Raw genomic sequence first — 17,051 nt, 5'->3', positions numbered from 1 at the left:
TATTAAGAATGTAATTTTCAGACGTCTTGTACATGTTTGGCTGTTTCTGTACGTACCTTTTCTTCGTTTCTTGCGGTACTATAGCTTTCGCTAACAAGTTCTTGTACAGCTCAGACTTCAGGTAGCGAGGGTACGAGTCCTATAGATATGGCAGATAAATAATTTGAAACCAAGCTTGGTCACTAATCTACCCCATTGATATATCCAGTGTAGGATATATCAATAGGATACAACAATAGGATAGGCTATGCAACATGCAACATATAACGGAACCTGGACCTTATTATGTGTTCAAATGCGAAATTCCTGCTGAGTTCTGTGTGTATTACAAATGCTTTTAAGGGATACTCCACTCCACAGTCAATTAGCATGGACAACGATTTTAACAGCTTCCCTATATACAAACCCAATTTAATATAAACCTAAAAATAATAGAATTTTTGTGACGGATCTGTGAATGACCTGTAGAGCTGCGAGCTGAAACTGACCCAAATGTGTCCAAACATATACATCTGAAACAGGGTATAAAATACACATGTTTAGTAAAATAGTGGTATATTTAGAACCATTTGCCAACTGTGTTTGCACGCTGTGGAATTAGACCTCCGCATTTAACACATCCCTGCAGTGAAACACCCACATTCATGCACACTAGTGAACACACACACTAGGGGGCAGTGAGCACACTTGCCCAGAACGGTGGGCTGCCCTATCCACGGCGCCCGGGGAGCAATTGGGGGTTAGGTGTTTTGCTCAAGGACACTTTAGTCATGGACTGTCAGCCGAGAGGATCAAACGGGCAACCTTCCGGTCACAGGGCTGGTTCCCTAACCTCCAGCCCACGACTGCCCCCGAAAGTAGTCCAAACGACAATGTTCTTCAGGGAGTTAAAAAACCTTGCAAGTAAAATTATGTATGAACACCGCACAGCATGACTAGCAAAACTGAACATGTTCATGATCCATCATTCACATGGCACGTGACCAACAACACACTCACTTCATGCACGTACCTGCGAAAATCTTTAATGATTAATGTAGAAGCAGCTACAAGTAGCAGTCAGTGGTGCAATTTTGTCTAAAACAGCATTTTGTTGACTTTATAAGAGTTACATAAGCTGTTCATGTGAATGTTTAAGTTGTCTCAGGCTGGTGCTGTTTGTGTTTTACTGTGTTTGGGAATGTACAGTATCCACAGTACGGCAAAATTCATCTTAGAAAAATTCATAGCAGAATGTCATTCTGCTCACGTATATATCTACATACCACGAACCTGTACCACTGGTACCTAACAATATTTGTATTTCAATTACTAGCATTTTTAGCTACTAGTATATTCAGTGTTTTTGTCTACTTCACAATCTCATAATTCAGAGGAACGGGTGATAATATGGGAAGGAGCATTTTTGTGTACCACAGAATGCAACAGCAGAAATTTTCTAAATCTTCTAAAAATCATTTATTTTTCCCATTGGCAAAACCAGTTTACTTTTTTGGGCATGCCGCTGATAACACATGATATTATCAGAGGCGCGTGGGTTTTCGTTTCTTTTCTAAATGCAGGGAAACATATCACAATGATTATCCACTGTAATTAACAATAAGCACAGAGATGAGGTTGAACTGCTGGAGCATTCATCTAGTTGCTTACCTTCTTCATGAGGAAGTAAATGTGCATTTGTGCATCATCCAAGACAAAACGATGAGGATGCTTGATTCCCTCTAAGGTTTTCTCCATTGTCTTACTGTCAATATTCACCCAGCGACTGGCTCCAGGTGCAAGGAACTGCCTGCCAAAAAAAAAGAAGATAGATTTAAACAGACTTAACCACTGCAAACCCAGGTGAAATTAGTAACACATCAAGATAGTGACAGTATTTCACTGTGTCACTGTGTGGTATGTTTGTGCACAAAGCTTACACCAATCAGGCACTTTGTACAGACTGTAGTCCATCTGTTTCTCTGATACTTTGTTAGCCCCCTTTTACTCTGTTCTTCAGTGGTCAGGACCCCCATGGACCCTCAAAGAGCAGGTACAATTTTGGTGGTGGATTATTCTCAGCACTGCTGTAACACTGATGTGTGTTAGTGTGTGTTGCGCTGGTCTGAGTGGATCAGACACAGCAGGGTAAAAGGGGGCTAACAAAGTATGTAGAGAAACAGATTGACTACAGTCTGTAATTGTAGAACTACAAAGTGCACCTTAGTGGTAACTGGAGCCGATAAAATGGACAATGAGTGTAGAAACAATAAGCCATAATGTTATACCTGATTGGTGTACATCAATCGTCATTACTGAAAGCTGTACTGAAAGTACTGTGCAAAAGTCAGAAATAAGATAAGATATAAGACTTATTATCCCACTGGGGGAAATTTGCATTGTTATGCAAAGAAATTAACCTTTCTTTACTGAATTTCCACTCAAAATTGCTATAATCCATTTGCAAAAGGAAGAGGTCAAAGACCACCAAAACCATCAACATCAAACAAACAGCATTTAACACTTTCATCTTTGAGAGGGAGACGAAAATCAAGCTGCTTCAGATCTGAAAACATCCACAAGTGTTTCTGTCCATCCTTTCACTGTGGGAAGACAACTCAGTGCCATGTGTCTGAAAGGATGTGTAGCTACCAAAAAGCTGCTGCTGAGAAAAGGAAACTGAAAAGAACTGAAAAGAATGAAAGCTCTAGTACAATCCAACGGTGAACACAATAAATACATAAAATACCACTGTAATTTAGTTAAATTTACTGTTAAATATATGTTATTTTCTTTTTGGATGTTGAAAAATTAATAACTTGAACTCAATGGCCCTTCTGACTGGAAATTAAATCAATGAAATGCTGGTCTCTGACTTTCGCACAGTACTGTACATAATTTGCAGATAAATATAATGCAAAGCACTAAACATTTTGCCTTTGTGTTTACTAACTATTGATTTTAATAATGGTTATTTCATGATGCTCACATTTAAATCAAGTAAATTCAATTCATCACTTCTTTTAGTTCATACATATGTAACAGAGACCACTTTGCACGTGATTCTGCACGTAAATCTGGAACATGTGAGATCATACTTGTAAACCTCATCCACTTTTGCTGCAATTTTGGAGGCTTCGCCGTGCCGCACTTCCTCACACGCCTGCCAGAAGCACAAGTTTTCCGCTGAGAAAAAGACAGGAATAGACGTTGAGGGAGGACGAATGAAGAGGCAATAGGACAGAAGAAGGGAGGGTGAACATGAGAGCAGAGAGTGTTGAGAGAATAAGAGAGAAATTGGGAGGAGAAGGGAAAGAACGGAGCGAGGGAGACAAGAAACATGGGGAGTTGTTACATTATTGATGCCTTCAGAAAGTGCAGTGGAATAAAAGCTCCCTCAAACTTCCAGAAAAATTCAAGAAGGTCAAAGCCATTCAGGGTCAAGTAAAACCATCATATATCTTGTCTCATAAAAAGGAAACATCACTCAATTGTGTAGACTTATATGTCTGGCAATGGCAGTTTCTGATAATATTTCATAATATCTATATAAAGCATTTGCATATGTTATTCACTTTATACATTTATGAGGCTAATAATTTCTCAATGACCAAATACAGACATGCAAACTTGCAAAAGAACAAGCAGTGATACTTGCAATTTACAGGCGACTGCCTAGCTCTCATGGAAGTACAGTCCACAGAAAAGTGATGTTCTACATCAATTTCAGACAAAAATCGAGTGGTACATGGTTGTCTTGGTTCTGAACTGATTTTTGCAACCAAGATTTTACTCAAAGTAGCCTTTTTAGCATTGTAAAGCCACTGAAGATAAATATATACATAAAAATGAAACCAACTTCTGAAGAAACTTCTGTTGCACAGAAGTGGTTTCATTTATTAGCACCATTAAAGTACGGATAGGCCAGCATTCCTGAAACTACCAATCTACACAATTCTTGTGAGTGGCATATTCAATATTCAAATCTGAGAATTTAACTGAAAGGTGAAGAGTTTGTAAATGATGTGACTCAAATCCAAGTGCCTGGATTGGGGGCACTTAAGGGGCCAATCAGATTTCTTTTAGGGCCAGTGCCCCTGTGGCCCTGGAATTTGATCCGCCTGTGATGTTGGGTGACTTTACCGGAAGAGTAAACATTTTCCTAATTTCTTAACCAGTGTTCTTGCAACTGTATGATATGAGAATTTCACAGGAAAAAAATTAATTGCATAATTAAAACATGAACATGTATCAAAGTCATTCAGAGTGGTTTGATGTGAAAATCTTTGTTCTAGAGAAACTTATCGAGTGTCCAGTTTTATTTGTAAATGGCTGGTGTAGCTGCAGATTTAAATTCCCTACAAGAGGCTTGTAATATGAATGTAGGCGAGAGTGGCTCAGATCTGATTTGAAAAGATGTATACGTCAGATCTTCGTCTCATTAGTGCAAAATTTGTGCCACTTCAGCCTCATAATGAGGATGTAGCCTTTGTTTTTGTCTCATACGATATAAATAAAGGCTATATCTCATATGTTTACTCTCTCATATGAAAAAAAATTGAGGTATGAAAGTGACAATATGTTCACATGCTTCAGATGTGTGTCTGAGCCAGTGTGTGTGTTTGTGTGTGTCTGTGCAGTGTGTGTACCACTGAACTCTTTCTCCAGATAAGTAAGGAGCTCTTTTCTGCCTAGCGGGTCGTTCAGCAGCTCCATGAAGCTAAAACTCCAGCGCTCCACACGCAGCTTGGTCGGCATGGTTACCCTGGTCAAAAATAAATCACAAATCACTCTCACACGTAATACAAGGCATTAAAACAAAGCATTATATACGCTGATATGTCCAGATCGGCACATCATTTATCATTTATCTTACCAATAACAGTGTTTTTGTTTGTAAAAACACTGTATATCATTATAACACATACAAATGATCATAAATGTAGTAAAAAGTAGAGGAGACTGGAAGTTTGGAAAAATGTTTCTATGTATTGTGTTATTTGTGCCTATTCTAATGTCAGTGTTTTCCTGAGTAAAGGAACACTTACTGCACAGTAAACACCTTTTAAATCTTTCCGACGTCTTTTGCGTCATTTCATGATTCTAAGGCTGGCTTTACACAGTGAAACCAGCATGCCAGCCACCTCAGCTGCTAGAAACCAACATGAAATTAAACTGCACTTGAATTGTATAAAGTTCAACTGAAACTCAGCTGTAAAAAGTATGTAACATAAAACATGAAACACACGACTACCATTGCCCTTTATTAGCCAAAGCTGCAACATAATTAATATTATTTGCTCCACAACAGGCATTTAAATGAATCGCCTATTTAAATACCATGAAGTTACACTGAAAGTGAGAGGCGACTGGCTAGTCAGCACAATATGCAGCAGCATCTTAATACAGCACATTATTTACATCATATTTCAAGTCAGGCTAAAAAAAAAATAAATAAATGCCCCATAATAAACAGAGCATTATAGTGTATTATTTAACATTCAATAACTTCTTCTTCTGCCCAAATATGCGTGTATGAGTCTTGACTCACGTTTCAGAATTCATGTTCCAGTACATGATGTCATCTGTGATCCACGGGTTGCTGGGCAGGCATCCTTGCATTATGGGGTCATGATCCTGGTACTGTTCACAGTACTTAACAAAACTACACACCCAAACAAACATACACAACTTGTTTTTTAAAGGCAAACACCACATATAGAGCATAACATCACTCTACAGCCATGTTCTAATGTAATCCTATAAAGGCTTTTTTTAGAGGCTGTAAAGAGATCCATTATTAATGGGCAGAAACAGTGAAGTAACAGACAACAGCAGGCATGAGTGGCCATATTTACACAAATATATGCACGGAGTAGAATTACCTTTCCAGACAGATGGAGGACTTGATTCGATTTCTTCCCAGACCTCTTCTGTTTTGCTCAATCTAAGGTTTTCCATCATAATTAAATACAAAATGTACAATAGCATGATGCAAATGTATAAGGAATCTGACATAGCTTAATATACGACAGTCTAGTCATACATATCAGACTATATTGTCGCATCAAATATTTTTACACCATTATTATTATTTACAAATTCAGTACATTCACACACATTTAAAATAATGTTTGTTTTTCCTTCTTTTGTAAAGGCACAATTTCTGAGATAGAAGGTTTTGCTACAAGAGCTAAAATACACCACTGAACCAAAACATTATGACCCCTGCTTATTATGCTGTTGGTCCTCCAGGTACTGCCAAAACAGCTCCAACACACATCCCACAGATGCTTGATCGATTTTAGATCTGGGGAATTGCAATGCCATGTTTCACTAACCACTCCTGAAGGGCTCATTATCCTGCAGAATGAGGACACCACCATTGGGGAATATCATCGCCATGGAGTGGTGGATCTGGTCTGCAACGACGTTTAGGCAGATGCCAAACTGACGTCTACATGAATGCTCTGACACAAGGTTTCTCAACAGAGCACTGCCCAGAGCATCAAACTCCCTCCACTGCCTTGTCTTCTTCCCACATTGCATCCTGGTGCCATGACTTCTGCATGTTAACAGTGCACATGTACCAGGGTGTCCATGTGATACAACTCATCAGACCAGGCAACCTTATTCCATTGCTCCAAGGTCCAGTTCTGATGCTCGTGCATACACTGTAGCAGTTTTCAATGGTAAACGGGTTAGCATGGACACTCTGATCGATCTGTGGCTCCTCAGCCCTATATGCAGCTGTCTTGTGACAGATTCTTTCAGTAACCATCATTAAAAATTTCTGTGACTTGTACCACAGTAGCCCTTCTGTCAGATTGGACCAGACGGTATAGCCTTATTTGCCCTCACCCATCATTGAGCCTTGGGTGCCCAACACTCAAAGGAACTTTTGTCAAAGTCGCTCAAGTCATCACACTTGCCCATTTTTCCTGCTGTAACAAATGTCCCACTAACGCAGATAAAAAAGTCCAAAAAGCATTTATTGACAGTAAGAGGATAAACAAAAGGGGTGTGAAAGCCAAACCAGGGCAGAACAGCAAAGAACAAAAGTGCAAACATGGCCACTAATCAGAAAGAGTAGGTCAAATACAAGCGAACTACAAAACCAAAACAGGAGCCAGTCCGAGACAACAATACCATACAGCACAATCCAAAGGCACAAGTACAGAAACAAGAAACATAAATAAAGATACCGAGATGAAGGCTCAGTATACAACAGGTGAGGCCAGCAATACTTTACAAAGAAAGTCTTCAAACACACAAGTATTTATACTCAGACAGATAATAAGAAACAGATGACCTCAGTTCAATAATCACATGACTTGGGTCTAGGACATTGTTTATGATTGGCTGAGTCTGTGGCGTAAGAGTCCAGAGAATTGTTGAAACCCTAATGTGCGGAACCTATGGAGGCAGGGGGGAAACCCAGAAGCATGACACCTGCATCCAACACGTCGACTATGAGAACCAAATGTTCGCTTACCATCTAATACATCCCACACCTTGACATACACCGTTGTTACAGGATAATCATTGTTATTCTTTTCATCTGTGAGAGGTCATAATGTTTTGCCTCATCGGTGTATGTTGCACACATTATGTAATAACAAACATATTTATAAACAAATTAATGTGAGCTTGAAAATGTATGGAGATAAAAACAAAACATCTTCAAGTAGATTTACCTCTTTCTTGTAGAATTCAGCATTCTTTTCTGAAATTCAGCAGAAACAAATCATATGTTGTTATTTGCTGTGAACGCATTTGGACTAATGAGATTTTAGAATGCCTGTATTTCTCCAGGAATCAATTCTGATTAAAATTATTTCAAATAAAATCTATTAAACAAACATTACTGTGCAAAAGTCAGAAAACATCCTTCAATCAAGTTCCAGTCAAAACTGCCATTAAGTACAAAATTATTTTTTAGAGTCCGGAAAAAAAAGCAAATACATTTAACAGGAAATGACACAGAAGCCTCATGAACTACATGAGATATGATGTATTTAGTACAGTATATAATGTGTTCAGTCTTTGCTTCCAGTTTTTCAAAGACAACTGCAGGAACATTTTCCTAAACCTCCACAGTTCAGTTTTAGGAGTTACTACAATGGGGAGGTCTCAGCCAGGGATTGTTCTAAAGAACACCAGCAGCTTCTTTGTTTGATTAGCAAATATCCTTAATGTTGGCCTAGTTCCTTTTCTCAGTACGGGCATCTGACTTTTGCACAATACTGCAGATGAACATGCCGTTAAGCTCTATGCCACAATATGAACCAAAATGGCTGAGAGTAATACAGAAAGGCCAGAATTTAAGTCTTACACTACAAAAGAAACACTTACTTGAGTATGGATGCATCAGAAAAATGAAAAGAAAGAAGAGAGAAACAATTATCTTCCATCACAAGACAACTGGTGATGTGCTGTTCTCATGATGTGGGTATTAGATGGTTAACAAAAAATGAGCCTGCTTGTAAGTTGAAATTAATGAAAACTGTTTACAGGCTTGGAATTTCATACTGAAATCCCTACATTGCTTGACTCATCATATTGGAAATCTATATTCGCTAGGATCTGAAATATATTAAGAGCATGTGGATGGAATAGCACAATGACATACATAGAGTGTCAAGAGCAAGTACAGCACATTGCAAGCATTTGACCACTGACCAGTTGTACTCGTGTGTTGGCAACATTCCTCCGATCTGGCCCCTGCTCCAGAATGTCCATGACACCTGGCTGAAGAAGAAAAAAACAAAAACACGGAATATCTGTACACATGTCGAGATGAGCTTATGCTTCCTCAAACTGAAATGTAATAATCTATATTAAAGCCCTACAATAGGGAAATACTAGTACAGTGATTATATTGTTACATACTACAATTGCGATAAACCTTGCTTATATTAATATTACACTGGCGATCAATAATGTAACATTAGTTCACGTTCTTGTATTATTTTAACCAATTTTTTTTTAGTTTTGCTGAATTACATGAATCAAAACACACCAGACCCATATCAGTCATGATTAATAAGCTATGCACTGTGCAGCAGTAAATGTTAATATATAAATCATATATCTTAGACGGTACTGTGCAAGTATTAGGCAGCCAAGAAAAATGTTCAAATAAATTATCTCCACAGTAAGTGTTTTTGCCTGTAGAAACACCATAATAAATTACAATAACAACATAAATCTAATTTTAAAAATCAGGTTTAAAAAATATATTATCTGGGCTAGAAAATTACAGTTAAAACAACACAAGTCTGGGCTTTCTGGATTCAAACTAACTCACTGTCACGATTGGCCCCTCCCAGTCCTCCATGTGCTTTTGTTTTGTTTTGGTCTTGTCCTTGTGCTTTCTTTGTTTTGATTCTTCCCTGTCCTGCCCCCTTATTTCTTGACTCCGCCCTTGATTGTTCTCACATGTGTTATCCACCTGTGTATTGTTAACCCTTGTTGTTTCCTGGCCCTGTTTAAGCCCTGTGTTTTCCCCTGTTAGTTTGCTCGTCTTTGTTTGGTCTTTGTAGTGTGTTGTGTTGCTTGAATTCCACCACTAGCTTATATGTTAATTTAATGAAGCATTAATCAGCAAAACCAGGTATTGGGTGATGACTACATATAATACTGCAAGAGAAGGTCAGTCTCCCTGGACAAAAAATAGTTGCTTGAATCATTTTGTCTCTAATACTGGATTAAGCATCCAATTAATGACAGAATCTTGTCAGATATAGATTACAAAAGTCTCTTAAATTCCTGTTCATTGTAGTTCACTCTTCCAAAACTTTGTGCTTTATGTCCGAGCAAAACACCTTTCAGCGTGCCAGCTGTACATGTGACTGCTTTATCAGACAAACACATGGACAGTTTGACTAACCAGCAAAATCACCATATCTCAATGCCACTCAGTCTGGAAGAGAAATGCGGAAAAAGCCACATAGGAACTCTAGCTGAAATGTGTATTCAGTTTGTTGAGGAGCAGCTAAACTGGATACTGAAGACTGATTCTGTCATTAAGGTCCAATCCCTTTTCACTAATTGCCTCTACCACTCAGCCCTTAGCCCTCCGTTTTGCATGTTCACGCCTAGGGATAGGGTGTCCCGATTTTTGTTGAAATAGAGGGGTAGGGTGAAGCATTGGGGCTACATGGCCCTCCAAAGAGAGGTTTTTCAGAGGCACACTCCAAATGGAGTACTGTGAGAAAATTTCCTTAGAAATTTCGATAACCAACCATTTAATTTCTCTTCAATGTATTATGGTCCTTTTCTTCATAACAAGCATAAAGAATTGCTAATACTATGCTAATGTCTCGGTAGCTAGCAAAATAAATTTCCTGTTCAACCTTAAATAGTCCAGCAGTTCTGACCTGAACTGCCTGAATGTAACTGCAGTGCCATTTAAAAGAAAACAGAATAATAATAACAGAAAAATTAGAGCAAGAAGCTGTTGATTAGCTTATTATCACCAGGGGTGGGTGATGATAAATAATCATTGCATAACCCCCTCTCTGAAAGCATAAAATGCCATAAAGTTAACTAAAGCCCAGCAGGGAGGAGCTGAACTTTATCCTCTCCTGTCATCACTGGAGACAAATGCCCATATAGACATATATTTCTGCCCCTTCACCAAGGCCTTAGATGCATTAAGAGACATAATTCTGAACGGGTGATTTAGTGGATGAAGGTTTAAAAATTAAACCCAGATTAGACTTTCCGTCAGATGTAGGTAGACAAATGATAATTTTGGTGCCACCGGTTTATCCAGACGCATTTGTGTAAATCACTTATCCTGACACATTTCCTGCTGCTGGATTTATGGTTTATATGAGAATTAACCAAACCCACCCGCACAGACTGGATGTGAAGGAATGAAATGGCCTCTAAATGTAGCCCAGATTAAACCCTCAATTCCTGGATAATGTTTTCACTGATAGTTGCGTGCATGTAGGTGCCCCTCTCTCTCACACACACATCTCAATAATGGAATCCTCTTAAGCTCTGAGGCAGAAGATGGACCCATTAGAGAGAAAGCCCTGGTCACATGACCTTGCAAGCACAAACACACAAAAAATAAAACACACCCACATTCACACACATTCACTTCTTTTCTTGTGGATTTGTTCCTTACAGGCATCTTCACTCCTTCAGCCAAGCATCACCTCAAAATGCTCTGTGTCTCTGGTGTACGTCTTGTGGATCAAGCATCCTGCAAAATTCTCATAACTTCAAGTAAAGGCATGCATGTGTGCATGCTTTCATAAAGAAATCAGAGTTCCACTCTGTTGCCCCCTTTATTTCCTCCCTCTTTTATTCATGCGTTTATGCTCTCTCTTTTACTCATTCCCTTCCTCTCTGCATTTCTCTTTTCCTCTCCAGACAGGTCCTTCCTCTCCCATCCCCCTCTTTTTTAAAAAAGGAACTGATGCTTTTAACAGGCTAAGTGAATATTTCATAAGTAGGGCCTGCATGTAAACATGAGAGCATGTGTAGGATTGTCTGGAATAAATTCTACTGTCAAAATTCAGTTCCTATTTAGTGCAAGCTACCATATATCAGACGTGACTTCGCAATAATGAGTTATTATTGTGTATAAGTGTATACTGTAATTATAAAGTAGTCTTACTATATTTATATATATATATATATATATATATATATATATATATATATACAGTGAGTCCAAGAAGTATTTGATCCCTTGCTGATTTTCTTCGTTGGCCCACTAATAAAGACATGATCATTCTATACTTTTAATGGTAGATGTATTCTTACATGGAGAGACAGAATATTAAAAAGAAAATCCAGAAAATAAATCTAAGGAATATATATTAATTGATTTGTATTTCATGGAGTGAAATAAGTATTTGATCCCTTAGTATTCATTAGCAGTTCTGGCTTTTACAGACCAGTTAGACACTCCCAATCAACTTGTTACCTGACCTGAAGCCACCTGTTCTCACTAATCACTTGTGTGAAAAACACCTGTCCACAGAATCAGACAGATCACACAGATTTCAAGTCTCCAACATGGGTAAAACCAAAGAGCTGTCACAGGACCTCAGAGTCAGAATTGTTGACCTTCACAAAGCTGGAATGGGCTACAAAAAGATTAGTAAGGTGTTGGATGTGAAAGTAACAACTATTGGTGCAATTATCAGAAAGTTTAAAGAGTATAACATGACAATCAACAGACCTCGGCCCGGTGCTCCAAAGAAGATTTCGCCTCGTGGGGTGGCAATGATGCTGAGAACGGTCAGAAATCGTCCTGCAACCACTCGGCAGGAGTTAGCAAATGACCTGAAGGCAGCTGGGACCACAGTTTGCAAGGAAACAATTGGCAACACTTTGCGCAACAATGGATTCACATCCTGCAGGGCCCGAAAGGTACCCCTGCTGAAGGGAGCACATGTGGAGGCGCGCCTCAAGTATGCCAATGATCATTTGAAAGATGAACCAAGTTATTGGGAGAAGGTTTTGTGGTCAGACGAGACCAAAATTGAACTTTTTGGCCTCAACTCCACCCGCCATGTGTGGAGGAAGAAAAATGCTGCCTATGACCCCAAGAACACTGTGCCCACCGTCAAGCATGGAGGTGGAAGCATAATGTTTTGGGGGTGTTTCTCTGCCAAGGGTACAGGGCTACTTCACCGCATCACTGGGAAGATGGATGGAGCCATGTACCGCACAATCCTGAGGGACAACCTCCTCCCCTCTGCCAGGGATCTGAAAATGGGCCGTGGTTGGGTCTTCCAACATGATAACGACCCTAAACATACAGCAAAGGCAACAAAGGATTGGCTCAAGAAAAATCACATTAAGGTCATGGAGTGGCCCAGCCAGTCGCCAGACCTCAATCCGATCGAAAATCTATGGAGGGAGCTGAAGGTCAGAGTTGCCAAGCGACAGCCCACCAACCTTCGTGATTTAGAGAGGATCTGCAAAGAAGAGTGGGCCAAAATTCCCCCTGGTGTGTGTGCTAAACTTGTGGTTAACTACAACAAACGTCTCACCGCTGTGCTTGCAAACAAAGGCTTTGCCACTAAGTATTGAGTGTGTTTGGCAAGAGGGATCAAATACTTATTTTCCTCATTGAAATACAAATTAATTAAAATATATTCTTTAAAATTATATTCTGGATTTTTGTCTTGATATTCTGTCTCTCCATGTTAGAATATATCTACCATTAAAAGTGCAGAAGGATAGTGTCTTTATTAGTGGGCAAACAAAGAAAATCAGCAAGGGATCAAATACTTCTTGGACTCACTGTATATATATATAGTATAAAGCATAAAAAAACAACAAAAAAACAAGCACAAAATTTACTGTGGAAATATAAGATATATACAGTTCATAATGTGAAATATACATAAATGCAAAAAATAACTTTGTGGGTAAGACAGTGTAACTATTAAAAATAGTTAAATTGTAGTTATAAAGTAGTCTTGCATAATAAAAAAATCACAATAAACAATTTTATTAGTGGGATATCATGACTATAAGTAAGAAAGTTAGTAAGTAAGTAAATAAATAAATAAGGTTAAAATAAATTGCCTTTAAAAAAATCACACTGGACATTGCGGCTATAAATACATATATAAATAATATGTATGAAACAGTTCAGCATGATCAAACAATTTACAGTAATTTTGTGAGTTGGACAAGGTAGCAATAAATAAATAAATAAGTGAGAAAAAAGTCCTGCTAGATAAAAAAAATCATCTGAAGTAATTTTGTGAGTAGGATATTGTGGCTATAAATAAATATATAAATAATAGTGATAAAACAGTTCTGTATGATAAAAAACATCACTTCAAGTAATTTTGTAGGTAGAATATTATAGCCATAAATAAATAAATCGACAAACACCAAATGAATTAACCTGATTTTTCAATTAACTGATGAGTTGAATTGGGTGGGCCACAAATGAAAAACACTGGCTTATAAGACATTAACCAATGTCTTATTATTCAATTCCAGTTTTGGCTCAGGTCCGATTTTTCTGCCTTGATGGTTCACGTTTGTGTTTGTAAAAAAAAAAAAAAAAAAAAAAAAAAATGTTTCAGTGTTTCTGCAGTGATAACTAGCAGAAACTGCAAGCTATAGAAAAATACATATTTACATGTAAAAATACACATTCTGAATCTGCCATGATATATCTATATGTACCTATACGTATCTACATATAAAGGAGGCTTAGACCTGATTTGAATAGAGCAGTGCAACTGACTCAATCCCGCCCCTATCGTTTGATTGCAAACTTGAGCCAGCCCATGCCGATGCTGCAGCCATATGTGGCCATGAGTCCAGCACCACTGTCCTCATTCTCTCTGGATGGGTAGGATGACCCCTTCCCATCACTCAGAGCGTGTTAGCTGTTATGTTAGCTGACGTAACATAACTGGTGTTTAGCATTCTCCTCCAAGCCTGTTGAGCTGTCCAATGATGTGCATTACTGACTGTTCTAAAAGATACCGTGCCTAAATTTACATATCCTGGAGGAAGTACATACTAGAGCTTTCATCCTCCCAGCTTGGTAGCGCCGTGTGACAGAAGAGGCCTAAGTAGTTGTCCACAACTAAATTAGGGAGAAAAAAGTTGTATTTGCACCAATTTAACCTTGTAATCTGAACGTAGAGAATGTTGCAGTTTCTAATGAGTCAATCACTGTCACAATGGGGAAACACTAAGCTGTAGTAGTACACAACGCATAGCCAGTATTAATATGTCCTGTTGTATGTCTTCACAATATAATATATTAACGTATTATATGACATATCTACTCACAGGAGGTCTGTTGATTAACCAGTAGGCTTGTTCCTGACACTCCAGCACAATGCGATCAGCCTTCCGCCGCTGTTTAGATGCCCTAAATGGAGGAAAACAAAAAAACACAGCATAGTCCTTTAAAAACAATAGACAAACATTGCAATGCTGTAATACTATATCACAGTACAGACAATGATGATGTAGCTATTACTTTGTTGATGTCTTAGTACTAACAGTGCACAGGTTTCCCAAAATCATCTCAGCACACAGTTAATTCTTATATGGTAGAGTGCATATCACACTAAACACTTTCTCTACCAATTAGGACAATGTTTTTTTTGGGAAACTGGACCAGTATTAGAGTTAATTAGTGCTGGTATTATCAGTACTAAAGGTACGAAACTGAAACAGCTCTTGTTTAGCTGCAGTCTTCATTTCACTTCTCCAGGATGAGAAGTTTCCCCCATACATAATGGACAGAGCTAGAATGGTAAGTGGGGAGATGAAGTGTGTTTGTGAGCAGCAAAAAGCAGTTCACCTAAGCTGCTCTCTCGCCTGCATCACCACAAAGTCCCAGGTGTGATTGATCCTCTTATGTAAAGCATTATAACACTCCTGACGGAAAAAGAGAGAGAGAGAGAGAGAGAGAGAGACACAGAAACAAAGAGAAAGGTTGAGACAGAGGGGGGAGGGGAAGAAACGCAAGAGAAAATATTTCCCAATTAGCACATGGTCCAGTAAGCATTGTGTGGACAACTGTGCTGGAAGAGAAATTTTAGCACACATACCTTCTCGTACTCTATCAGCTCCCCTTGCTTCCGAATGTTCTTCTTGGCCAAATAAATTGCTTTGGGTAGAAAACAAGAGCAGAATAGCCAGCAAAGCTTGAGCCTGATGCCAAAATAGTATAGAGAACGATTTGTGAGGTTGAAGAAACTCACCGTAATCCAGCTCTGAAGCAGGCCAACGGGTTGAGGTCCAGTAATACGGCGTCTGAAAGAAACAAAAGAGATATTACATTCATTAGTGTAAATTCCCTTCAAGTATAATCTTTTCTATAATTCGACAAAAGCTAGAAGCTTTCTGTGTAACTTGTTAATTAATAATAAATCTCCAGAGATTTTCGCAATATACAACACGTATCACAATATTTAGTTTTTCTGAGTCTTCATCATTTGGAACAGAGAAAAAACGAACTTTAGTGCTACAAATTAGCAAAACCTACAAATACAATAATTTTTACACAACGCACTGCACTACACTGTCTTCATTCATTTCTTTAATGCTGCTGTAATGTGTTACTGTCTGTCTCTCTAAATGAACTCCAACTATTTCAGAATGCAGCAGCTTGTGTGCTCACTAAGACAGTTTTAGCAGTTTTAATACTCTGGTTTTATTCAGTGTCCACTTGCTTCCTCTAAAGTTTTACATTAACTCCAAGATCTTATTTATGACATTTAAAACTCTTAACTGCGTAGCACTGATATAATCCTTACTGATCTGCTGAAGCATTGTAGCTCGTCGAGTCCACTTTTCTCAGCTGAGGCAGCCTGACTGCAAACTCCAAGGATCTTTAACAGCTCAGTTAGAGGAAGATCATTTTCTTATGAAGTTCCTACACTCTGGAAAAGCCTTCCAGAAAATACTGGAATACACTGGTGTTTTTAAATCCACATTAAGAGCATATCTGTTCAGGTTAGCATATGCTTAGGCCAGGGGTCGCAACCCAAATGTCAACAAACATTAAACCACCTTCAGAGCCACAACATTTTATATTTTTTTCTATCTTGGCTGTAAATGTGTCAGTATGTACTAATGTAGAAGTACAGGCTAAAAAATATAAACAAAAAAGCAGATTGTAGCTGCTTTTCTTGCATCTCCAGCAGGAGACTTGTCCTCAAAAGTAGAACAGCTTCTTGTAAAATGTCTCTCAAAATTTAATTTTATGAGGCTGAAGTCAGCTTCTGTTTCGCCAGCTTCTTGTTGGAATCTTCCCATTCCACCTTAAATGGTGCCTGAGGCACCAGAATATAACTGCAGCGCCATTTAAGGTGGAACAGCTTCAGCTTCCTGACTTTTAGTATTTGTCGGTATCTTGTTGTGGATTGAATGTATCAGGAAACTAGCTGAAGTGATTAAACACAAATAAGCCAATTCATCTCCAAATTATCAATGTTTTTGTGGATAATTTAATTTGAGAATGAGATCGGGAATACAAGCAGCGTAAATGAGCTTTCTTTGCAGGGTGGCAGGCTACACTCTATTTGATAGGGTGAGGAGCTCGGCCATCC

At 38.5% G+C, this 17,051-nt stretch overlaps 1 protein-coding gene across 1 annotated transcript in view; it reads right to left on the bottom strand.

The window, feature by feature from the left end:
• rgs11 (regulator of G protein signaling 11) overlaps window positions 1-17,051 on the bottom strand; it is a 30,525-nt gene that overhangs the window by 2,952 nt on the left and 10,522 nt on the right. The window contains exons 5-16 of the mRNA XM_017717410.2: window positions 15,702-15,753; window positions 15,549-15,607; window positions 15,299-15,375; window positions 14,779-14,860; window positions 8,662-8,730; window positions 7,677-7,700; window positions 5,865-5,926; window positions 5,531-5,644; window positions 4,629-4,744; window positions 3,078-3,165; window positions 1,651-1,789; window positions 57-139 (exon numbers count right to left, since the gene is read on the bottom strand). Coding sequence (XP_017572899.1) covers window positions 57-139; window positions 1,651-1,789; window positions 3,078-3,165; window positions 4,629-4,744; window positions 5,531-5,644; window positions 5,865-5,926; window positions 7,677-7,700; window positions 8,662-8,730; window positions 14,779-14,860; window positions 15,299-15,375; window positions 15,549-15,607; window positions 15,702-15,753 — 965 coding nt within the window. The remainder of the gene's footprint in view (window positions 1-56; window positions 140-1,650; window positions 1,790-3,077; window positions 3,166-4,628; window positions 4,745-5,530; window positions 5,645-5,864; window positions 5,927-7,676; window positions 7,701-8,661; window positions 8,731-14,778; window positions 14,861-15,298; window positions 15,376-15,548; window positions 15,608-15,701; window positions 15,754-17,051) is intronic.

The sequence above is a fragment of the Pygocentrus nattereri genome, chromosome 12 (genome assembly GCF_015220715.1).
Source record: "Pygocentrus nattereri isolate fPygNat1 chromosome 12, fPygNat1.pri, whole genome shotgun sequence".
NCBI lineage: Eukaryota > Metazoa > Chordata > Actinopteri > Characiformes > Serrasalmidae > Pygocentrus > Pygocentrus nattereri.
Note: the sequence above shows the minus strand (reverse complement) of the source record. Positions and strands in the feature narration are given on the sequence as shown.